Source organism: Halichoerus grypus, chromosome 2 (assembly GCF_964656455.1).
Source record: "Halichoerus grypus chromosome 2, mHalGry1.hap1.1, whole genome shotgun sequence".
Lineage (NCBI taxonomy): Eukaryota > Metazoa > Chordata > Mammalia > Carnivora > Phocidae > Halichoerus > Halichoerus grypus.
Genome location: NC_135713.1, coordinates 42,392,592 through 42,418,494, shown reverse-complemented (window position 1 = coordinate 42,418,494; position 25,903 = coordinate 42,392,592). Strand labels below are relative to the sequence as shown.

Here is a 25,903-nt window from a genome sequence, read left to right as displayed (position 1 = left end):
TCCAACGTGAGGAAAAGCCTTTGGGGCATCAGAGGAAGGAGAGGTCTCATTGGACATTCGGAGGAAGGAAGTGGCCCTTGGAGCAGATTTTGCAGCAGTACTGAGTTGACATGGGCAGCACGTGGCTCCCATAATCTTCATAAGTGGCCTGTCTAGACCATCCCAAATGAACATGCGGGCCAAGTACGGTGTGCCCAGGCTTGCTCTGCAAAATGCACTTCAAGACAAGGCTTGTGCGCGCCAACGCCATCCTTCCCTTTACATGAAAGTTCTTGGCGTCATCTTGACCCCTCCCTCTCTTCTATAACCCACCTCTCATCTGTCCATCAGCACATCCTCTTGGCTTTATCTTTTAAAGGTACCCAGACTTCAGGCGCTTCTCACCAGCTCTTTAGCTACCACCCTGGTCTAAACCACTGTTGACAGGCACCCGGCTCATCACAGTGGTCTCCTAATTATCTCCCCGAGTTGGCCCTTGCCCTCCTTCAGTCTGCTCCCAACCAAATGGCCCTGAGAGATCCTGTTAAAATGCAAGGCATGTCACTTCTCTTCTCAACCCCTCTGTGATTCCTCATCTCAGGGTAAAAATTAAAGGCATTACAGTGGCCTATAAGATCTTACCCATCCCATTCCATCCCTCTGCCATTACTTCTACTTACATTAACTGCATCTCTAGTGTGACCATGTAATTTATCATCCAAACCAGGACAATTTTGATAATGAAAAGAGGCACTATTGGTAATTATGCCAGGGCAGTAAACACACACCAGCACAGTCCTGGACAAACCAGACATATATCGACTCTACTCATCTCCCCTCTCCTTTGTGCATGCTGAGCCAGCCACATGGCCTTATTACCATCCCCAAAATGTCCAGGCCCTCTTCTCCTTCAGGACCTTTGCACTTACTGTTCCCTCTGCTTTAAGTTTCTTACCCAAGACATACACGAGACATGCTCCCTCATCCCATTCAGCCCTTTACTCAGATGTCACTTTCTCAGTGAGGCTCTCTCTGACCACCCCATCTAGGATTGCAACGCCCCCGCCCCCCACAAGCCAGCACTTCCCATTCCCCTTTATTCCTTTATTTTTCTCTATAGTACTTACTACCAACTAACATAACTTGACATATTTGTTTATTGTCTGTCTCCTCACTAGATGTAGTTCCATGAGGGTAGAGATTGTAGTAAGTTTCTCCCCCAGTGTATTCCCAGTAGGGACAACACTGCCTAGTATATCTTAGGTGCTCAATAGATAGTTGTTGAATAAATGATTTTTTTTAAAAGTTTACTTTTACTCCCTTCCAAGTAGGTACAGAACATACGCCCTTCCTGTGCGGGAATTCTGAGCAGGTAGCACCTGAACTGGGCTTAAAAGCCACTCTTGACCCAGGGAAGGTGGTGGCCAATCAGTCTCGGCTGGGCCACACCTGCCTCCTGGGATTCTGTAGCACCTTATTGGCCGGGCAGCCTTCATTGTGAGGTAGCTCTGGCCTCTTCCTCAGAGGTAGACAAGCGCTGAACCTGGCCCCACGTCCAGGCACCAGGACCTGCAGTCCCATGGTGACTTCCTCCTCCCAGTCACACTGTTCCCTGTGCCCTATAGCGCTTAGGGCTGACCTGGGAGGGACTGGAAGCCCAGGTGAGTCCTGGCCTGTGGCCGACCAATTCTGAGGGGCACTGAGGGTCATGCTGAGACTCTCCTAAGTCCCCCAAAAGCCAGGTGAGGCACAGTCAACATCAGCTTCCTCTGCCACCAGCGCTTCACTGATTCACACATTTGGGCTTCAGTCTAGGTCAGGCACCCTCGGGAAACAGGAACCAGCATCTGGGGCCTGCAGCCCTAGTTTCTCTGGAGAAAAACTCATGGGAGGCTGGTTCAAGGCTGTCACAGGCCTTCACCCTGAGCTGGCACCACCTACCCACCATGTTGAAGACGTCACTGCTCGGAAAGGACTTCAACAGTGAGCCCGGCTCCTTGGACGACAGGTCCAAGTCATTCTCGGAGAGTAGGGGCAGCTTAGCTTCAGAGAACGTGCATCCTGCTGAGGAAGCCAGTGGATTCTCGTAAGTGGCCGCACTGCCCTTCCCGACCTGAGGCCGAGCGCCGCTGCCTTCACAACCCTGGGCCACATCAGCCTACTTCTCTCTTCCTAACACCTCTAGCCCCGGACTGAACAGGAGATGCATGGAGGAAAAATGAAAGCCAGATCTAAGAAGGTTGATTCATGTGGCTCTGGGTATTATTACACTTGTCTCCCAGTTTTTGCAGAGAACCCAAACAGAGTAGCCATCCCAACATGAACTTGGTTCTAGGAACGATTTTTATCATAGGCTGGCCGTGTGCTCTTCCACAGTTTGAGACTGCTTTCCTCTCTTTCTGCATCTGCTGTTATTCATTCTCTCTCCTTCCCTCCCTCCTTCCTACAAACCCACCCAGGAAACAACACCTCCTAGCCCCATTTCCCTACTTTTACTGCTGTAAACTCAGACAGATGGAACTTTTTCTTAGAACTTTATTGCCAATTAGACTATTATCCAGTAATCAGATCAGATAATAGCCTTGGGCATAATGAGATTGTAAATGACAATAGCCAGTGTCAATAAGGATGTCAGGAAATGCCCTCACTCATGTCCTTCTAGGAAGAATGAAACTGGTACCTTTCCAAATGGCGATGTTGTAATGTATGTCAAATCCTAACACCTATTTATATAAAACATACAAATACTTACTTGGCATATGCTTCCTTTGAAAGGACACACATACACACACACACACAGCTTGGGGGTGAGAAAATTGGGAGACCGAGAGGGAGAGAGATTTATATTCACTAATAAGGTTTTTCGGTTCTTGTTTTTATTTTACTTTTTGAATTTCATACTGTGTGTTACTTAGTATTTTTTAAGTACAGATGTAAATAAATATATCCTTTGATCAATAAATACCACTTCTAGGAATTTTTTCCTAATGAGATAATAACACAGGTATGCATGATAATTTTATTGAAGCACCGGTTATAATATTGATGATTTGGAAACAATAAGACATTATTTAAATAAAGTATGGTACACACATGCAGTAGAATGCAATATGGCCATTACAAATGATGAAGGAAATCTGTGGAAAATGTGTAGGACATACTATTCATAAAGAAAATTAATTTAGGATACAGTATTATAATGGCCCTGCATGTTTAAAAGTGTGTACCTTCAAAAACAAACAGAAATGCCCAGAGGAATGCTAGTCAAAATGCTAACAGTGGTTATTTCCAATTAGTGGAATTTTGGTATTTTGTTTTACAATGGCAATGTATCATTTCTCAAAGAAAAATAAAAAAAAATTTGTTTTAATCCCAACATGTGTTTTACTCTCCAAGGCCCTGATCTATAATGCTGTTAGCTAGGGCATCTGGTTTCTCCAAAAGTTGATCTCACCTTTGCCAAGAGATCTGATTCAACTTGGATAAGATGGTGCTGGAGGCAAGAAGTAAGGAATGGAAGGACAGAGGGCAGGAAGCGGGGAGAAGAGCACATCTGTTGGAGAAATTGCTACTAAGAAATGACAAAACATAAAAAGTAGTATTTTGTGTTTTTGCTTTGACATGTTTTCCAGTAATTACAGTTATCAAGAAATAAAAGTCATAAAAATGTCCTCTTGGAAGTGAAAGGACAATAGGTGCCCCCCCCCCAACCATCCCCAGGTGAATAGACCAAATTAATGAAGAAGCAAGAAGTCAGGGGGGTCCCAAGGGCCTACCCTGTTCTTTCAGCCCCAACCCTTTCCCAGGTCAGTATTGAATTGTAAAATTGGACACAGCCCTAACTCCCTAACCGATGGGACAAAGACCTGGAGACATGAGCACGGTCTCTAAGGGACTCGTTCTGTGACCGAGGCAGGCTGCCTCTAGACAGTTCTAAGACTGCACAAGGAGGTACCTGCAATGGCCTCCTCAAGGTGCCTTTCATTCCAAGAGGAGGGGACACCTCTACCTGCTTCAGCAGCCCTTACTTGCCTTTTTTTCTATCAGCCCAGCTCGGCTTCCCCTTCAAGGGGGCCCTTCTAGCAGGTGAGCACCATAAGTTCAGACCAAAGGTGGTAGTGATGCTGATGATGAAGAGGATGGTGATGATGGTGGCGATGGTCACATCTTAGAAGCACTTCATGATTCCAAGATTCGTCATGCCAATACCCCTTGTGATTCTTACCACTTCCCTGGAAGTAAGGGCAAGAATTATTCCCTTTTTCTCTCTCTTTCTTGGCAGATGAAGAAACAGAAGATGTAAGCAGCTAAGGGTCTTTCCAAAGTAGTGACCAAACTTCATAGGTTAATGGCAGAGCTAGAACTCAGAACTCAGTGCTCCTTACCTCTGAGTTCATTGCTCTTACACTCAGCTTTTCATTTCAGTTCCTTCTTGATTCTCTTCTCATGATCCTGTCCCACCTTCTCATTCCCAATGGATGGGTAGTGCCTGGGCAGAAGCTGCCAGCACAGGCATGGAGAGTGTTTAGAACCCTGGTACCCAGCACCCAGCCAGGCACGTAGTAAGCATTCTGTATGCACAGTAACAATCGTTATTAAATTGTACCCAATGCAGAGCATGGAGTAATTCATGGAATGTTGGTTGAGTAAATGGATAGAGTGAACTTACAGTAAATACTCCATATGTCAGGAGAAGTTATGCTTTTTCTAGTGAGTGAAATTAACAAATGACCTGGCATTAATAATTACTCTAGAAATTGAGAAAATTACTATCAGGTTTTTTTCATTGTTCATCTAAATGCTAAGCAGCTAGTAGGTCTCAATAAATATTATGTGAGTGAATAAGTTGTGAAAGAGATCACTGGATGAATCAATGCATAAGCTGCTTCTAGGGAGTTATCCAGAATGGTAGCAATTGTGAATCTTTTCATTAGAGCCTATTGTGTGTTAAATATTTGTTGGGTCACCTAAACTAGCACCAGCCCTGCATCAGATATTCCAGGGTCCACTTTATCTGGCTTTGTCCCTCTTCCGAACAGAGGGTGCTGGAGATGCTGGAAGGAACCTGAGCTTTGGGTCACCTTTCCCATCCACTAACATAACCTCTTGTCTCCCTACTCTCCTCCTACAGGATCATGCAAACGTTGATCCATTTGTTGAAATGCAACATTGGCACAGGGCTCCTGGGGCTTCCCCTGGCCATGAAAAATGCCGGCTTATTGGTAAGAGGGACCTGTGCAATGAAAACTAGGTTTACCCATTTGGGGGGAAAAGGGGAAGAGGTAGTAGGCCCCTAAGGCCTCTGCACTGTTTATCAATGGGCAATTTGGGGGTACCCTCTGCAATAGGAAATGTGCCTCTTGGCATCCATCCCATGGAGCCAGCCTGGAGCCAAATGGAGTGTTTCTAGAGGGGACAGGCCATTACTCTTATTCCCCCTCAGTTTTATTGAGATATAAATGACAGACAGTACTTTAAGTTGTACCACACCTTTATATTGAGATATAAATGACGTACATGAGTTTAAGGTGTACCACATAACGACTTGGTATACACATATTGCAAAATGATTACCACAATAAGTTTGGTTAACATCCGTATCTTCATATACACATATATAATTTATCATATACTTTGCAACTTTCAGGCGTACCATACAGCAGTGTTAACTATGGTCATCATGTTGTACCTGTTTATCCATAACTGCAATTTTGTACCTCTTGACCCCCTTCATCCAATTCCCCCACCCCACCACTGTTCTTAAAGACCCACCATACTCACATACTGATGCGCAATCCACTTTGCCACAGTCCTCCCCACTCCCTAGAACGTCCCCAGCTCATTTCACTCATTTACCTTAGCAGCCTGGTCCCTGCAGACATGTGAGTGCTGGCTCTTGTTTCAAACCCTGAGGTTGACTGAGAAAGTGGCTGGAAAGAGGAGGATAGTGAAGGCCTCGCCAGTCCCCTGACACCCTGCATCATCCCACCTCTGTCTCTTGGCTTCTGCTCTTTCTTCTCCCTTGTTTCTGTCTTTTGAAGTATGCCTCCTCGGTGAAACTTTACTGTTTCCTACTAAAATTAATGCCAACTTCCCCTTGTGTTTTTCTAGAACTTATATGTACCACACCCGGAATTCTTACAAAGATGAGACATAATTTTTTAGAATACCTACCTTCCTCACTGACCTGAAAGCCCTGAGGGCAGGAACTCTCTGATGTATTCTTACACCTCCTCACAATACCTGCTGTAGAGACTGACACAAAGGAAGTCCCAATTCATGTCTATTGAATTGAATTCATGCCAAATATATGACTTCCATTTAGATGATGCTAATTTCTCCTTCTCTCCAGGCCTCGTAAGTGGCCCGCATGTCAAAAGAGGGCATATCCAGACTCTGGCTTCTTCTGACGTGACTTGTAATCTGTAGCAGTTCCGACCCACAGATGAGACTCTCCCACTTTGAAATCCTCAGGGTTCTAGAACCTCTGAAGAGTATTATTACCACATGGCCCTCAGCCATGTGATATTTGCTGTTGAAGATAGCTCTGTTATCCTCTGATTTTTGCTCCCTAAGAGTCATTTGATGATTTCTCTGCCCTCCATCTCCCACCAGAACTTCTGACCATGACTCATTTGAGAAATACATACTGAGAACCTACTATGTGCATTCTTAGGCCCTGGGAATATAGAAGTAAACAAGATCAAAAGAAGTCTCTGTTATATGGAGGCTATGTTCTAGTAAATCTAGATCTCTCATTTGTTACTTTGTGATAATGTTACATCAGGTCACATCTATAAAGGCACAGGTGTCCAGCACAGAGGAGGTGAGGGAGTCCCTCTTTACTCTATGCCCCTCTAATCATATCTGAGAGATTAGGATTAATAATGAGTTCTGTTTTTTAATCTCATCACACAAAAAAATGGAAACTATGTGAGGATAAGATAGTTTTATTAGCTTGACTGCAGTATAAGCATTTCACTATGTATATGTATGTCAAATTGTCATGTTGTACACCTTATATATATACAATCTTTAAAAAATAATAGGGTTAATGACAAATTAGACATGCTAGAGCAATGATACTCAACTGGGGACAATTTTGCACACACACGTCCCAAGACATTTACAGTGTCTAGAGGCATTCTCAGCTGTCACAACTCATGGGGAGAATGAGTGCCGCTGACCCTTGAATAGAGGCCAAGTCATATGCTAAACATCCTACAATGCACAAGAGGGCCTCCACAACAAAGAATCATCTGGTCCAAAATTTCACTAAAGCCCCCGTTGGCAACTCTATGCTAGAGGAAGAGAACCAAGTCCTAAGAGAAACCTTGGTCTTCAAGTATCTTGGAGGAGGTGAGGGCTGGGGTGTGAAGAAGGAAAGAGGGATCTAGAAGGCAGACCCCAAGGCAGATGAGGAAAGACATGGGCTATCTGTGGAGGTAGTGGGAAGAAGGGCATTCCAACTAGACTGTCTAGGGACACAAGGACATTCAGGCAAGGACCTCCATCCCAGAGGCAGCTTTATGATGAGAGGGGCCCTAGCACCCAGACTGGGAGAGGGCCAGTTATGGGAATGATCAGTGTATGGCTCACTGTCCCCACTCTCCTTCCCCTCCAGGTGGGTCCTATTAGCCTGCTGGCCATTGGGATCCTCACTGTGCACTGCATGGTCATCCTGTTGAACTGCGCCCATCACCTCAGTCAGAGGTGAGAATCCTGCCTCTCTCTCCCCCCAGTGCCCGGCCCCATCTGTGCTGAGTTTCCTTTGGCCACTGACCCGATTAACCAGCCACTTCTCCAGCCACCTCACCTACTGCTCTAGATTCTATAGAGGTGGTGGAGAGGGTGATACAATCGCAACTGGAAACTCCTAGGTCCCGGCACAACTCTGCTAACCTGCTGGATGACTTTGTCAAGTTCCTGCACCCTCTGACCCTAAATATCTGACCTGGAAAGATCAAAAGTGATAAAAGATGCAAGCATGCTTTATAAACTGCCATGAGTATGCGAGATACTTAGGATGTCCTTCTTTCCCTCTTATCTCCCCACACCCACCCTCCCCCTAACTCCAAGACACGCACCTTGTAAGGGTAATTTGTAATTTAGTAAAAGCAAAAAACATATAGTTGAAATGAATAATTCACAATGGCTCCAGTCATTAATAAAGCATACATACAATACTCAATGTTTCCATATTTGAAACTCCAGCACAAAGAAAAAAAAATTCCCAAAAGGGAAGACAAATGCAATGAAGACAAACAATGCTGAGAGTTTCATATTTACAAACCAACAATTCATGGATGATTAGTAATTCCTTACAGCCAACTGCCTGGTGGCTCTCTATCTGCAACACTTAGCTGCTCCCAAGGCATGCCAATCAAAAGGGGTCCTTGTAGATATGCAGAGACTCCTCATAGGTCAAAGTAGAGATAGTAACTGAAACTCCTCATAAAGCCAAATTATCAAACCCAAACTGGTGTGTCTGGAGTATACATCAGTCACACCTAACTTGTAGGGCACTTTCCAGCTCGCAAAACACTTTTAAGAGCATTTACTTATTCAACAATTAAATTTATTGCGCAATTACATGTGCAAGGTACATGGCCAGAGCTTTACAAGCCGCCTTTTATTTACTCCTTACAGTAAACTTTTACGGCAGGCATTATTATTATCCCCATATTACACATGAGTAAACTGAGACCTAGGTCAATTAAATGCCTTGCTCAGGGTCACACAGCTAGGAAGGGCAAAGTTGGTATTCAAAGGCCTGTGGGACCCACTCCAACCATTCTGCAAATCTTCTCTCCCTTCACACCTGCTAGGACAATTATATCACCTTGTAGGTTTCTGATGCCTAAGCCATTCCTGATAAGCCTTTTCCTGATTTTTTTTTTAAGATTTTATTTATTCTGGGGCACCTGGGTGGCTCAGTTGGTTGGGCGACTGCCTTTGGCTCAGGTCATGATCTTGGAGTCCCAGACTCTACCCCGGCTCATGCACTCTCTCTCTCACTCTCTCTCAAATAAATAAATAAAATCTTTTTTAAAGTAAATAAAAAAAATAAAGATTTTATTTATTTGAGAGAGAGAGCATGGAGGGTTGGAGGGGGCAGAGGGAGAAGCAGACTCCCCACTGAGCAGGGAGCCCGATGCGGGTCTCTATTCCAGGACCCTGCAATCATGAACTGAGCCAAAGGCAGACACTTAACCAACTGAGCCACCCAGGTGCCCCCTGATTTTTTTTTTTGACTCATTTTTTCTTTTTTTTTCTAATATAAAGTTTACAGACTGATGGCCTAAGAGCTTTGCAGTTTTTGTTTTGTTTTGTTTTAGCCTATGTTTACAAACCTGGAGATTTCACATTAGAGAAAAAATCAAACTCCACCTTCTCCTTGCCAGTTAGACAATCCGGCACCTCTGGGGTCTCATTCCTTCATTGCTCAGGGGGAACCGAATCCCGGTCGATCCCTCTTAGAACAGAATGTGTACCAGGGGCTTGCCATGGTCTCTACTTTTCCCCCTTCTGTGGTACCCCAGCCCCTCTCCCCATATCACTGATATCTGACTGGCCCCATAGCTTTTGAATTTGTAACCCTCAGACTAATAAATTTGCCACTCCTATGCAACATGACCTCATTTATATGGGAGTGCCAAGCACAATGAACAATAATAAAAATAGAAGGATTATGCCCTGTTTCCAGTGGCATCTCCACATTCATCGGTCACCGGCTCCTCCCCCAAGCCCAGACAGTGTGTGAAAAACACTGAGGCTCAGAAGTCTAAAGAGATTTGCTCAAGGTTTCTCAGTCATCTGAGGGGGGAGGGCGTGTTGGGATTTAAACCCAAGACCCAAGTCTGGGTCTCCTTCCCTCTCCCAGCTACTCCCCTCAGTCACGCAGTTAGCAGCGGGGATCCGTCCCTCGGCCACCCGCTGCTGCTCCCACCGCCTGCAGATGGTTCCTCAGTAGGGCCTTGCCTGCCCTTAGGAAGGGCCATCTAGGGCAGAGGGACAAGACAGACGGCAACTTGGGTGTCACATCCTACAGGGGTGCTGGGCAGAAGCCTAAGTACCACGTTTGCATGGGACCTCGTCTGGGGCAGGCCTCTCGAATGTTCCAACGCCCTCAGCAGTGGGAGGGAGGGAATAAAGTCCAGAAAAGACCATCGCTGGCTTGGCCATACTCACACCCCCTCTTCTACTTCCTCCCCTGACTTGGTTTGCACACCTCACACCTTTCATGACCCCTCTTTTCTGGTTTGTAGACTTAAGTCAATGCAAAGCTACTGTTTCCTTAAAAATCTTTTTTCACTTAAATATTAGTGTTCAAGAAGACAACTACAAAAAAGAAAAAAAGGCAGTCCTCCTGAAAGTTGTGAAAGTGTATTATAAAATATCTTGTTAATACCATTGCTAGAAAATTTCCAGAACATTCCATGCTAACACACAAATATGTAATAATTACTCACTTTGAGAGTAAGGACTACCTTTAACAAAAATGCTTTAAGTTATACATTGCTTGCCCTTTCCCTAGATCGCAAAAGACTTTTGTGAACTATGGAGAGGCCATGATGTACAGCCTGGAAACCTGCCCAAACGCCTGGCTGAGGACCCACTCGGTGTGGGGCAGGTAGTACTCATAGATGTTGTAGCAGTAGTGGTGGGAGTGAGTAGTCAGAACAATAATAATCCTCACCTGATCTTCCTTTGTTCCGAGTTACACAGGGTTAAGTGAATATGATGTTACTACAAACCATCGAACAATACAGAGAATCTCCTCTGATCTCTCCATCCCCATCCCACTCTTCATCCAATAAGTAACCACTGATACCTAGTTAGTAAATATTCTTCTAGGCTTTGTCTCTGCATGTACATAAATATATGTACAGATTTCATTTTGCATTTTCTTGTACACTAATTCGAATTTTTTTTTGAAATTTGCTCTTTCATCTAGCAATATGTCTCTAATTTCTTTCCACACTGGGACATAGAGATCTACCTATTTTTTTTGTCATTTAATAAAAATATGGGATTTATTAGTCAACCCACAGTCACAATACAATCACTGTATTCTGTATTCATCCCACCAAATGCAAAACAGAGCCCTGTGGCAGTCTGACTTTATTCATGTGAATCACCACCTTGGGTCACTCCTTTGTCAGTGGAAGCCCCTTTTTTAGTATCACAGTTCAGAGTGACAGAATTTGAATCTTCTTTCTCAGAAGTACATATCACTGGCTATGGAATGACACACACAAAATGATTGGAACATCCAGGTGGTAGAAAATTTTCAAATTTAAGCAAGGTCCATCCAATGGTGCTTTTCTATGTGATAGTGGTACATTGTATCCAGTGCTTCTGGAGGGGAGTCACCCCTCCGAAGATACGCAGGTGTTTCCCCACAGCCTCAGCTGAGTGCGCAGCACAGCCTATGGGAGGTGCCCCAGTGGGACTTAGCTTCTGCCACTTCATGTCATTTTTATCAGTGCAATGGACATTATCATAGAATTTGTCCGCTGCCAAGCCTCCATGGATGAAGAGCTTTGTCCCCTGCTGACGCCATCACATGACCATGCCAGAGGGATGGAGGCTTTCCAAGTGTCTGTCTGCGACCAGGTCAGAGTGTCTGTGTCAGACACGTGCGGCTTCACACCCTGGATGGGCTGGGCACCTCTCTCTCCACCCACAGACATACAACTGGTTTCTAATGGCTGCAGATGATGTGTGCAATGTTCTTCGGGGTGGTGGGGGATGCTCACCTCTGGCATGGTCCAAAGTCCTAGTTTCAGGATTCAGAACTTGTAGGCAATTTCAGTCTCCTGACTAGTCAACACCTCCAAATACCCAGGTGCTATGAGGTGCATAAGAGGAAATGGAGGGGCGCCTGGGTGGCTCAGTCATTAAGCATCTGCCTTCGGCTCAGGTCATGATCCTAGGGTCCTGGGATCGAGCCCCGCATCGGGCTCCCTGCTCTGCGGGAAGCCTGCTTCTCCCTCTCCCATTCCCCCCGCTTGTGTTCCCTCTCTCACTGTGTCTCTCTCTGTCAAATAAATAAATAAAATCTTTAAAAAAAAAAGAGGAAATGGAGCTGGCATGCTTGTAATGGGGTAAGAGGCCCTCCAGGGTGGCTAAATCCCACTGGTGTGTTCCTGGACCTGTGGTGTGCACATCTGAGAAGCTCTTGCTTGGATCTGCCCCCCCAACAATGAAGACCTTCCCTCTCTTGGAATCACCAACTGGGGGTGAATATGAGCAACTGTGGCCCACCCGAGCACAGGAGCTATCTCGGGGGCAGGGGGGCGGGTATGGCCAAGGTGTACATGTTGCTTTCTTGGGCTTGTATCCAGGCTCCAAGACTGGCAGCAGCTTCATGGTGTCCTGTGGCAGCTTAGGATGGTCCCGGGCTTACCTGGTTATTTGTTAAGGCTCACGATGTTCCTCAGTGGGGACATGTGCCATAGCTTCATTTAAGCCTTCTCTTAATGGTGAGCATTCAGGCTGCTCCCTTGCTTGATAAAAAGTGCCTGGTATACAAGATGCTTTTCTGTGTCTTAGCTCCTCTGATCATCTCCTTGACTTTGTAGATAGGCAGGGAGGGTCTTTATCGTCCTGGAAATATGAGATGACCAAGGCTCATAAGGGAAAAAAATAACATGTCCACAAACAGCTATAGATAGCGGTTGCATAGAAACTCGACCCAAACCTAACATTTCAGCCTTTCCCAGCAGAGCCCTTCAGGAGGTAGTGAGTCAGTATTGTGGCTGCCAAGATCCCTTCTGCAGCTCCTCTCTTGGGACTCTCAGTAGGTCATCACTCTCTTGATCAGGAGACACTCTGATTATCAGACAGGTGAGGTCATGGGGCAGTAATAATGAATGACTCACAAATGCTCATCCTTTCTCACCAAGGTTTGTTTCTGACGACTCCTGAATAAAACTTTTGGGTAAGAAGCGTCCTTAGAGACCACCATATCCATGCCTAGTCAATGGAGAAATATAAAGCCCAGATAGGGCAATAAAGCTGCCCAGTGTTACACAGGAATTGAGTGGCAGAGCAAGAACTAGAATCCTGAACATCTAGCTCCCACCCATTACATTGTACCATTTCTTGAGAGGCCCAGTAACTGAATAAGAGTTGGGAACATATTTTAAACAATGATTTGTTATTTTTAGTGTGCTGAGGGATACCTGGGAGCTTGATGTAGGCAACAATCATCAATGGATGCTCAAGCTTCTAGGTGAAAGGTCATTGGGAGACTTTATAAAGGAAGACAACACTGATACCACCTGACCCCAGGTATTAATCATAGCATCTCATGTCTAGACATGGGGTAGCCAGACACGATGTGTCTTATAATGGGATACAGTAGGGAGTACAGAGTATCACCCCAGAAAGATCCTTGCCAGAGAGATAAATAAAGAACCTCAATGTAGTCAAGCTGCTAGATCTAAGATCAGTTTAGAGGAAAGACGGGGGATAGAGAAACACATTAACTGACATTATGAAGAAGTCATCAACCAAATCTAGGAAGTGGGACATACTATAGGGTAAATTATCTGGTATCTTCAACACCCCCTAAAAAGTTAAAAGTTGCAAGGGAAAAAAAAGAAAGCGGAGCAAGGGGAATGTAGCCGTTTTAAAAACTTAAGAGATGTAATAGAAATAACAAAATGCAATGTATAGACTTGTTTAGAAACTAGCAGTAAAATAGATATTTTTAAGACAATTAGAGAAATCTGAATATGGACTATTATTAAATGATATAAAGAAATTATTACTAATTTTGCAAGGGATGATAATGGCATGTTGGATATATATATATAGTAAGTCCTTATCCATTAGAGTTGCGTATGGAATTATTTATAGATGAAGTGCCTTAAATTCTCTAGTTTGCTACAAATACTCCAACAAATAAGCATATGTGTGGTAGGGGTAAAGGTGTGATAGAAGAGGACTGGCAAAAAGTTAATAATTGTTGAAGCTACAATTGGCAGATGAGGAGTCATGGATTGTTGTCATTGCTTTTGTATATGTTTGAAAATTTCCATAATAAAGAGAGAAACCATCTTTATTCTGGTCTCACATGATACCAAGCTTCTGATTTGATAGGCTGACACAAGAGTCAGGAATCTGTACTTTTTGCATAAACCTCAGGTAATCCTAATGCAAGTGGTACTGCAAACCAACTTTGAAAACCACTGATCTAAGGCCATACTACCCTGAACGCACTCAATCTGGTCTAAACTGATCTAAGTAGAGGAACATATTTTTGTTCCCTTAAACAACAAATGCATCTCCAAATTTGGGACAATTGAAGAATTCAAAAGAATTATGACAATAATAGAGTATAATATACTAAATTTTAAAAATCAATGTGAGGGGTTTTTTTGCAATACCAAAAAAGAGGAAGAATATATCTTTCTTAAATGCCAACTGATAAATTTAGAAAAAAATGCCAGATAGAATGAGAAAACCATCACCCTGTCACTGATGAAATAACCGATTCAGACAAGGATCACCAATGAATGTTAAAACCCTCAGTTGGAGAGAAGCAGAATACTCATACATCTCAAAGCTTTACTTCCAGATTTTAACGAGGGAAATGTGCACTTGCAATGGAGTCATCTGACAGTCATAATCACAGTGGGGCCAGGGGACACCATGGGCCTCCCAATGTGATGGAAAAAGTACCAAATATCACCTGTGTGGTATGCTTGCCAAATATACTTACCTGAATCTAATCATGAGGAAGCAATCATCCAAGTCCACAGTGTGGGATATTCTACAAGACAATTGGCCTGAATTCTTCCCCAAAAGCCAATATCATGGAAAACCAAAGAATGCAGGTGTTCACAGGGCTGGTCTACGTGGATAAAGACTAGGGACATAGCCACATGCAATATATAAACCTCAATTAGATCCTGAATCCAAAAAATAAATAACAGTTTGAAAGATATATTTGACACAATTGGGTTATTTAAAATATGGACTATATATTTGAGGACATTGAAGTTGATATTCTGGATATCATAGTCTCAAGAGGGATATGCTGAGGGAGTTAAGGCTGAAGTATTATGAAATCTGCAATTGACTTTCAAGTGGTTCTGAAAAAGAATGCATGTGTGTGTAGATGAATACATACATTCATATACACATACATATTTATATAATGCAGTTAGGGCCAAAAGTTAACAATTGGCATATTTAGTTAAAGGACATATGGATGTTAATTATACCAACTATTTCTGTGGGCTTGAAATTTTTCAAAATAAAAAAATGTAGCAAAGTATTAAAAATAATAACAGAAATAATCATTTCAAAAAATAAAAATAAATACATTTTAAAAGTTAATTTGTTTTCTCCCTCTGTCTCTTCTTTTCCTGTTCAGGTACACTGTCAACTTCTTATTAATCACCACCCAACTGGGATTCTGCAGCGTTTATTTTATGTTTATGGCAGACAACTTACAACAGGTGAAGAGGATTCTTCTGGGCAGAGTGGGAGAAAAGCAGACATCCCACTGCTAGAGCTGCATTAGCAAAAGTATAGTGTTCAGATCTTGGGAGGAGATGGTTTCATTTGTCATTCCTGATCAGACTACTTAGGAGTTCTCTCAGTCCTGGAAATCACTTGTTAAAAAAGAGGATTATTCAGAAGCCAAAGCAACATCTGAGGAGTGTAGCCAGGATGGAAAGAGAGGCTTGCAATCCTGTCCAATCAGAAATAATTGTGAATTTTTAACCTGAAAAGTGTTGGTGAGATTCACTTTAGGTATCTCAGGGTTGTCACATAGAAGATGACTAACTACATATGAGACAAACAAGCTGCAATCTTGCCCTCATTGCATTCCCAAGAGGCATTATGAATCAATCATAGCATTCTTTCTTGGCTTCATGGAATAGAGGGAGCATAATCGGTTTTGTGCATTCAAACAGCTAGAACTATGGCAAGTGTTGTAGATGAAATATTCAAGCAGATAGATTTTGCTCAGTATTCAGAGCTTTCTAACTTTTAGGGCTATCTAAAGTTAGAGAAGATATTCTTGTGTAATCAACTTCCATTCTCTGAGTATATGAAAGGAAACCATTTGACAGAGAAGAAGAGGTTGGGTTAGATGACAAAAGGAGATTTTAAGATTCTAAGGGTTTCTTATTGTCACAGTCTTGGGCACCACAGTTGGGGTTACCAGATTTGGCAAAAAAAAAAAAAAATACATACAACACCCAGTTAAATTGGAATTTCAGATACACAGCAAATATATGTATTTTTTTACTATGTGTATGTCCTATGGAATATTTGAGACATACTTTTCTAAAAAGTCACTTGATAATTATCAGAAAAAGAAACTTAACTGGGCCTTTTGTATTTAATCTGACAACTCTAACTACACTGCCCCTCATTATGTCTACATCAGATGGTGGAAGAAGCCCACATGACCTCCAACAACTGCCAACCCAGGAAGATCCTGGTGCTGACCCCCATCCTGAACATCCGCTTTTACATGCTGACAATCCTGCCCTTCCTGGTCCTGTTGGTGTTTATCCAGAACCTCAGGATGCTGTCCATCTTCTCAACGCTGGCCAACGTCACCACCCTGGGGAGCATGGCTCTGATCTTTGAGTATATCATACAGGTCTGTGCCTGAAACTGACGGCAGAAGGGGTTCTGAGACACCTGGGGAAGGTTAGTATCATTATGGGCAGGTGAAGGTGAGGAAGGTCACCTGCTCTGAGCAGCCCCTGCTAAAGTGACATCCATAAACGCTTCAGCCCCACAAGCTATAAGAGCTAGTCGACGTCATCATCATCATCGTCACTCTGGATAACAGTGAGTCATTTGACAATTAGTTATTAAATACCTTCTGTGATCCAGGCATGGTGCAAGGCACTGAGATTCGGTGGTAGGTGAAACTGGTGGCATATCTGCTCTCATGGAGGTCACATTCATTCGGGGGAGATAAACCTCAACTAATAACCAACAAAAGGTTGACAAGGGATACATGTATGATAAAGAATTTTTATTTACTTGGTGTCAAGTTCTTAACATATATTAACTCATTGAATCTTTCCAGTGATACTATTTTATATGTTTTATATTTTGTAAGTACTCAGCTTATAGACAAGGAAACTGATAAACAGAAAGTAATTTTTACACTAATTCCCACCAGTTTGCCTCCCAAGCCCATGCTTTGTTATTATCACAGGCCCTGAAATTCTACCATTGTAGCTTAATTTCTTTGAATCTGAAAGTCTTTGGGGCTATATTAGTTTCCTATTGCTACTGTAACAAATTATCACAAATCTAGCCTTTTAAAACAACACAAATTTATCTTACAGTTCTGGAGGTCTCACTGGGATAAAATCAAGGTATCAGCAGGGCTGGGTTTCTTTCTGGAAGCTTATGTGAAGAATCTGTTTTCTTGCCTGCTCCAGCTTCTAGAGACTGCCCACATGTCTTGGCTTATGGCCACCTTCCATCTCCGAAGTCAGCAATGCAAGGCTGAGTCTTTCCCACACCACCATCTCTCTAGTTCTCTCTTCTGATCCCCTCTTCCACTTTTAAAGACCCTTGTTCCTACATTGGACCCACCCAGATAACCCATGATAATCTCCCTCTTTTAAGGTCAGCTGATTAGCAACCTGAATTCAGTCTGAAAACTTAATTCTCCCTTGCCATGTAACATAACATATTCACAGGTTCCAGGGACTAGGGCATGGACATCTTTGGGAAAGAGCCATTATTCTGCCCACCACAGGAGTCTATTAAAATAACCATTCTCTCTGCATGCACGTTGCCGCTGTAGTACAAGTGATGAAAAAGAGGCGTTGGAGAATGGGGAAAACAGGAGACCTCAATTCTCATCCGGGCTGGGCCACCACCTTGCAGAGTAGCCTTAAGCAACTCCCTTCTCCTCCCTGGGTCCCACTTTGCCCACATGTAAAGATGAGGTAAATCAAAATGTGCTAAATACATGCAATGCATTCCTTAAGAAGGAATGAACTTCTGATCTATGTGGCAACATGGATGAACCTTTAAAGACATTATGCTCAGCGAAATAAGCCAGTCACAAAAGGACAGGGATTATATGATTCCACTTACATGAGGTACCTAGAGTTGACAAATTCATAGAAACAGTGTAAAATAGGAGTGACCAGGAGCAGGGTAATAAAGAGTTATTATTTCATGAATACAAAGTTTTAATTTGGGAGGATGAAAAAGTTCTGGAGATGGGTCGTGGTGAGGGTTGTACATGAGTGAGAATGTACTCAAAGCCACTGAATTGTACACTTAAAAATGTTTAAAATGGTAAATTTTATGCTATGTGTAATTTACCACAATAAAAAGAAAGAACTTTTTTTAATTTTTTTAAAGATTTATTTATTTGAGAGAGAGAGAGAGAAAGCACAAATGGGGGAGGGGCAGAGGACGAGGGAGAGAGTCTCAAACAGACTCCCCACTGAGCATGGAGCCCAACGTGGGGTTCGATTGCAGGACCCTGAGTTCATGACCTGAGTCGAAATCAAGAGTTGGATGCTTGGGCACCTGGGTGGCTCAGCTGGTTGGGCATCTGCCTTCAGCTCAGGTCATGATCCTGGGGTCCTGGGATCCAGCCCCACATCGGGCTCCCTGTTGGGCGGGGAGCCTACTTCTCCCTCTCCCACTGCTGCTCCCCATGGTCATGCTCTCTCTCTCTGTCAAATAATTATATAAAATCTCAAAAAAAAAAAAAAGAGTTGGATGCTTAACCTGAGCCACCCAAGCACCCCAAGAACTTTTTCAAAGATAAGAAGGCTGATTCAGCTCTAGCTATCTCACAGGTGCTCGTGACACCCATGATGACAGGTGTGGCCCAGCTTTCTACCAGGAAAAGTTTGAGGATGACTCCTCTACCATGGCAAAACCAATGCCCTTCTTCTACTTCCTTTCAGGAGATTCCAGATCCCAGCAGCCTCCCCTTGATGGCAAGCTGGAAGACCTTCTTGCTGTTCTTTGGTACAGCCATCTTCACATTTGAAGGCGTTGGTATGGTAAGATGGATGTGGGATTTGCGTGAATGGTCTCTGGTGCCCTCCGGGGAAGCCAGTTGTTCCAGATGTCTTAAAGTATTTATGAAAAGTGCAGGATATGATCTTCTCCTGGTGGAAGGGAAAATCAGGACTCGTCCCGGGCACCAACTGCTCCATGCACCACACTAAGCCTTGAAGACTGAGTGCGAATGTACTCATTAGTCCAGCTGGAGTAGGGCACCCCTGGCAAAAGAGAGAGGAAGAAAATAAAAAGGAGTGTGGCCCTTCCTGACCCTGGGCCACCCTGCGAAGGACATCTGTGCCTGAGGGGGAAGCCTGCTTCTTCATGAGGGGCCACACTTCTGACTACCTCTTCTTTCTCAACCTCCTTCACCTTTAGGTTCTGCCTCTCAAAAATCAGATGAAGCATCCACAACAGTTTTCTTTTGTTCTGTACTTGGGGATGTCCCTTGTCATCATCCTCTACATCTGCCTGGGAACGCTGGGCTACATGAAGTTTGGGTCCAACACCCAGGCCAGCATCACCCTCAACTTGCCCAATTGCTGGTACGTCCCTGCCTGCCTGGGTTGACGAGGGGAGTAGAGTCATGGGATCTGAGCCTGAGCAACAGAATGTGGCATTCCCTTGGGTTGTCACTAGCACCATATATTAACTGCCAATATTGGTATGATGATAACAGATAGGTTTGATAATCCAGGCATTGTGCATTATCTGGTTAAGCTCTCACAATAGTCCTATGAGTCAGCATGATTATTATCAAGTCCATTCACTAGATGAGGAAGTTGCTATTTGGAGAAGCTCTGTGGAGCTTTCTCAGCTCACCTTGTTTGTGAGAAGCTGGAACTTGACACTGAACTTGTCTGACTCTATGGTTCAGAGACCCTAAAACAGAATGATCTGGGAGTGTTTGGGAAACACAAACAGCAACAACAAAAGTATAACGCCAGAATAATGATCGCGAGTCCTGCAGATGGACCACTCCTCAGGCCCCAGTTCCAGAAATGGACCTAGGCTGCCACTGTTATGCCCCCGTTGGAATTTAGTTTGAAATTCTTACATTTGATCATTCATTCACTTGCTCGTCCCCTCCTTCATCCAGGTAATGTTTTCGGGGCCGGCTCGCAGCGCTCATCGAGTATTAGCTTTTGTCATTATGCTGGTAGTATATGGAGTGCATTGCGACTAAGCAATCAGTAGAGCCAAGTGTTGAAGAGCACAGGTTCTAAAGCTAGGTAAAGGCATTTGCATCCTGGTTCTTACGTGACCTTGGACGAGCAACCTAATCTTGCAGACCTCATTTCCATCGTCAGTAGAATGGGGATAATACTAATGCCTATGTATATAGGCTTGGTTATGCTCCAGTAATAAACAACTCCAAAATCTCAATGGCTGAACACACACAAACACTTAATTCTATGCTCATGCTACATGCCCGTTATGGGGTGGCTGGGGCTCAGCTCCGCACCATCCCCACTCAAGGACACAGAATGATGACAGCTGCTCCCTCAAATGTTGCCATGGCAGAGAGTGCAGTGAATCATGCCCTTCACCATGAAGCTGCTAAAGGTTTGCTGGGAAGTGACATACATCTCCTCTGCTTGCAATCCATTGGTCAAAGCAAGTCCCATGGCCACATCCCACTCCAAAGGGCAAGGAAGTGAAAATCTACCATTGCCTGGAAGAACAGGAAGTATTGATGAACATCGTAAAGAAATGGCTGTCGCATTGTCTTGGGGGGGGGGCAGTGATTGTGAGGATTAACTGCTTTAACATATATATAGTGCTTTGAAAAGCGTCTGGCACAGGGACGCCTGGGTGGCTCAGTTGGTTAAGCGTCCCCCTCTCAACTCAGGTCTTGATCTCAGGGTCATGAGTTGAAGACCCACGTTGGACTCCATGCTGGGTGTGGAGCCCACTTAAAAAAAGAAAAGAAAAGTGCCTGGCACATAGTAAGTAGTCGTCGAATATTAGCTATTGTCATTGTTAGGTCTCCCCACAGCCTTATTCTTTCAGAGGTGAGTAGAGTGGTAGGGTATGCATTTCCCACAAGGCCACAGCTATAAAATGAGAAAAATACCACCAGCCCCACCCACCTCATTGTGTTGTGGTAATGACTAGGTGGGGTAATAATGTGGAATTTCTTTGAAGTCATAACTTACTTTATGCAAGTAAGATATCATTCTAATATGCTCTTCCTATTCCGGGCCATTCAGGCTGCCATTGGCTACCTTGGGCAGGGCACTTTTCTTGTGGGGGCCTCAGCTGGAAAACGTGGGCATCAGGTACCATGAGAACTGCACATCTACTCTGAACTTGGCTGGCCACCAGATTCCCCAGAGGAGCCTTAGACAAATACCCCTTCCCAATAAGAAAAAGACCAACAACCCAAGGAAGAAATGGGCACGAGCACACAGTTCACAGGCAGATTTTTTAAATGGCATTTTATATATTTGAAAAAATACTTTGTTTCCCTCATAATAACAGAAATGCCAGAAAAAAACAGAATGACAGAGACCAACACATTTTCACACATTGTGTTTTGATAAGGATGTGGGGAAGCAAGCATTCCAATATGCTCGGACAACAAAGGGGAAATACGTCAGTAGCTAACCAAAGTTTAAATCACATATACTTTTAGCCAGCATTTTTACCTCTCAGGTTGTATGCTAAATGTGCATAGATATCTGTGTAATGGATATATTTTGTAGCATCGTTTACTAGCAAAAGACTGGGAATAATCTAAATATCCGTTAATTGGGGACTGGTCAAAAAAAATTATAGTGTATCTATGCAATTGGAATACCAAGCATCTATTAAATAGAGGAGCCAAATCTATGTGCACGGATAAGAAACAATGTCCAAGGAGTATTTCATGAACAGAAACGGAGCTCAGCAGTGTGTATAGGATGCTACAGTGTGTGTAGTATACCTACATTTGGTATAAGCCTTTATATACACTGGTTATTTCTGAAAGGGCTACAGGAAAATTCTTACAGGAAATTTTTTAGAGGAGCTGCCTATGGAAAGAAGAATGGGAATCAAGGGTCAGAGGAAAGCTTTTCACTGTATGACTTTTGAACCAGGAATTTTACTCTATACAGATAGAACTTTTTAGAAAGTAAAAGAATAAAAGGCACAGATGCCTGAGCCACAGACCTACTGAATCAGAATCTCCAGGAATGTGCACTTTTAATGAGCTTCCCCGGTGGCCCTGATGGCAGGTCAGGCCTGAGCCAGTGCTGTACCTCAGGGGTAGGGACCAACTTGTGAGCAATGAGTGAATCCTGACTGGCCCTGCCCAGGAGCCACGTCACATTTCACGTCCTATCCGTCTGTCCCCAGGCTGTACCAGTCGGTCAAGCTGCTGTACTCCATCGGCATCTTCTTCACCTACGCCCTCCAGTTCTATGTCCCGGCTGAGATCATCATCCCCTTCGTCATCTCCCAGGGGTCAGAGAGCTGGACACTGTTTATAGACCTGTCTGTCCGCACAGCCTTGGTCTGTCTGACTTGTGAGTAGGGTAGAAGGGCACTCGTCGCCCAAAGCTGTGGCTGCTAGTCACATGGGCATCTACCCCGCTATCATTGGCTCAGCCACTTACCTTCTTTGTGACCTTGGGCAAGATACTTCACCTCCCTGAACCTCAACTTTCCACCTGAAAAATGGGCTTACACATGGAAAGTATCCATTGGCTGGTTTATGGGAGGAAGAAGTACCATTCATTCAGCTATGTTCCTATGTGCCTGCTGGGCGCCAGGTGCCGTACCGGCATGGCCTTATACTCATGACAGCCTAGCGACGTAATACTACCAACTGGAGGAACGACGGTCCAGAGAGTTTAGGTAACACACTCAAATCATACAGCTGCTAAGTGACAGAGCTGGGAATTGAGCGCAGGCTGCAGAGCACCTAAGCCTGTCTTCCATCGTGTGCCATATTCCTTCCTATTATAAATTAAGATCGAGTCCCTTATCATAGAGTGGCCTTGAACTGTAGGAGAAAACAAGGGGCTGATTTGTTAAAGCCTTGGCGATCATTTTTTGGATGCAATCTTTTCTCCTCTCCTCTTGCCATCTTCCTTCCTTAATGCTTCCTTCATTCACTGATTCACTCGTTCATTCTACATTAGGCACTGTTGTAGATGTTTGGGGAACATCATGAACAGGGCTGGGGACTTTTTTCTCTGAAGCATGTCCAGAGAAAGAACATCAGAAAAGGTGCCTCATGAGGAAAGAGGGGAAGAACTAGGGACGTTTTGCCTGGAGAAGCAAAGGTAACTTCTCTATCTGTCCTCAAACACCTGTGGTATATTGTGCAAGAGAGAGAGAAAATTTAGTCTTAAAGATTCCAGGAGTTTAAAGTTGAGGAAATGCAGTTTCAGTTCAAGGTCTGGAGAAAGTGTGTAATTGTTGGAGCCTTTCAGCAGAAGAATATGCTATCAGATGTTATGCTTCACATAAATGGATTTCTAGAAGCAGAAACAACACACCTGCTGGTTTAAGGTATTACAGAGTTTCCGGTCTGTACCAAGACATTAGGGACCTGTAGCTCTATTGTTTTGAGATCATTCCTAATAGGAAGGGTCTAAGTTGAAGAGTAAAACTGAGTAGTTCAGGCCACTTGAGGTCAGGGAAGGCAGTGCTAGACAGAGCTGACCGTCTAATGAGAGGCCCTGTTTCTGTTATATGCCGGATGACCACTTCCTCCTCCTTTATTCAGCTGTCAATTCCATTATCCTTCATTCATTCAACAGTCATTTGTTGAGCACCTACTGTATGCCTGGCATTGTGCTAGGCACTGGGGATACAATAATGAATAATAAAGAAGACATGTTGAGTAAGAAATATATGCAAGGAAATAATTACAACATATTGTGATGAATGTTAAGATGGTACCTAATGATGTACCATATAATGGTTCAGATAAGAAGAGGATGCTCTGAGAGCACATTAGAAGGTCCTATACTTTAGCTGAGGCCAGATCAGGGAGTCCTCTTCAGTGGGATGATATTTCAGTTAAGACCTAAGAGATAAGGGCACCTGAGTGGCTCAGTTGGTTGAGCATCTGCCTTCAGTTCAGGTCATGATCCCAGGGTTCTGGGATGGAGCCCTGAGTCAGGCTCCCTGCTCAGCAATGAGTCTATTTTTCTCTCTCCCTCTGCCCCTCTGCCTGCTTGTGCTCTTTCTCTCTTTCTTTCTCTCTCTCCCAAATAAATAAATGATTTTTTTTAAAAATGACCTAAGAGATAAGTAGAAGGTAGATGGAGGAATGAAAAATGTACCACATGTAGGAAGCAGGCTGTGCACAGATCAGAGGCAAGTACTTACGTATGGCCTCTTTGAGAACTAAAAGCAGTGGGGAGGGATAAGACATGAGGCCAGAGGACCTGGCAGGGCCCAAGTTGTCAGAGACATTGTGCTTAGGAGATCTGGAAATGGGGAGCCATGGAAGGTCTGTGAGCAATGGGTTGGCATCACCAGATAGGATCTTTCTAGAGAACTCCTCCAGTCTAACTTGCATTATAGTTTTCCTTTAAAATATTTTCTCTGCCCTGTCAGTGTGAGGTCTCCTGGAGAACAGACAGATTCTTCTCTGTGCCTCGTCCAGTAAGCAATTTATTAAATATCTGAGAAGGGAAAGCTGTGGACAGGACCATCCCATCAGAGGGGTGACAAATTCTCAACTGCAAGAGTTGATGAGTCTCTCTCATTCTCTGATTAGATGTGCTGCAGCAATTTCAGAAAGAGGTGAGGTTTTCTTCAAATCCAGCAAGCTAGTATGAGTGCTTTCCAGGACAGTTTTTCCCTAATTTGTTCATAGGAAAATCATACCGTTGTGCAAAGTGAAATCACATAAGTGGTATAGTTATTCATTCATACATTATTGAAATTGGACTCCCCTGGACAATTCATAATGTATGTTCATCATCTGTATAAAAGATGGAGATTTAAGAAAATGGTGTTTAGAAGAAATGGGGAGGAAGCAGCCTATTGCTGTTTTCATGTTTATGTTCTTTTTAATTACCAGGATCGTTCTAGGAGTAGGAAAACACATAGTTGAGATTCTGACAAAAAAACCATCTCTCATTTTTTATTCATTCTTGCTTCTAGACGGTGGCTGTATCTTGTAGAGTAGTACAGATTCACAGTAGATTCAGTGTCTGAGTAAGAGCACCTATGATGTACAAGTTCTTTCATATATAAGGGAGGCAGCATAGTAGAGTGGAAAGAGCCTTAGACAGGCATTTCAATGGATTCTCACCTCAGAGAATGTGTGACCTTGGCCACATCCCATTCCCTCTAGAGCTCTAGATTCTCCCATCTCTTTAATGAGAAGGTGATAATAGATAGGTGGTAGAGGAGCCTTTCTAATAACCATTATATGAGAAAAACCCAATAGATAAGACATAAAAGGAGAGCATCTATATTGGCCTTTAAAACAGAGGGGGGAATCCAGAACCACAGTGCCTGACCTACTGCTCACATCTGCATTGGGACTCTTTCCCACATTTCCAAAATGGTCTGGCATCTGTGGGATTATAAGGCCACAAGGAAGTGGTTGGTTTCTGAACTTCCTTGCTGCAGAAACAATCAGTGATTCTAAATTTCTTCTCTCTCTGCAGGTGTCTCAGCCATCCTCATCCCCCGCCTGGACCTGGTCATCTCCTTTGTGGGCTCCGTGAGCAGCAGTGCCCTGGCCCTCATCATCCCACCCCTCCTGGAGCTCATCACCTTTTATGCTGAAGACATGAGCTATGTCACCGTTGCAAAGGACATCATGATCAGTATCCTGGGCCTTCTGGGGTGTGTATTTGGAACATACCAAGCCCTCTATGAGTTGATCCAACCCATCAACCATTCCATAGCCAACTCCACAGGTGTCTATGTATAA

At 43.8% G+C, this 25,903-nt stretch overlaps 1 protein-coding gene and 1 pseudogene across 1 annotated transcript; one reads left to right on the top strand and one right to left on the bottom strand.

Annotated features, from left to right (window-relative positions):
• Window positions 1-1,810: 1,810 nt before the first annotated feature.
• On the top strand, window positions 1,811-25,903 carry SLC36A3 (solute carrier family 36 member 3). Its single transcript, XM_036087663.2, has 10 exons — window positions 1,811-2,065; window positions 5,111-5,201; window positions 7,604-7,692; window positions 10,517-10,612; window positions 15,371-15,455; window positions 16,397-16,615; window positions 18,912-19,010; window positions 19,390-19,556; window positions 22,354-22,523; window positions 25,635-25,903. The coding sequence occupies exons 1-10, from the start codon at window positions 1,926-1,928 to the stop codon at window positions 25,901-25,903; spliced, it is 1,425 nt and encodes a 474-aa protein (XP_035943556.1). The 5' UTR covers window positions 1,811-1,925.
• Window positions 10,992-12,578, bottom strand: LOC118532840 (rab9 effector protein with kelch motifs-like; annotated as a pseudogene).

Excerpts from the sequence above, each read along its gene's own strand:
- SLC36A3 (XM_036087663.2), top strand. The coding sequence starts at position 1,926 with ATGTTGAAGACGTCACTGCTCGGAAAGGACTTCAACAGTGAGCCCGGC. Across the intron at positions 2,066-5,110 it reads GAGGAAGCCAGTGGATTCTC|GATCATGCAAACGTTGATCC; the intron begins GTAAGTGGCCGC and ends CTCCTCCTACAG. Across the intron at positions 5,202-7,603 it reads TGAAAAATGCCGGCTTATTG|GTGGGTCCTATTAGCCTGCT; the intron begins GTAAGAGGGACC and ends CTTCCCCTCCAG.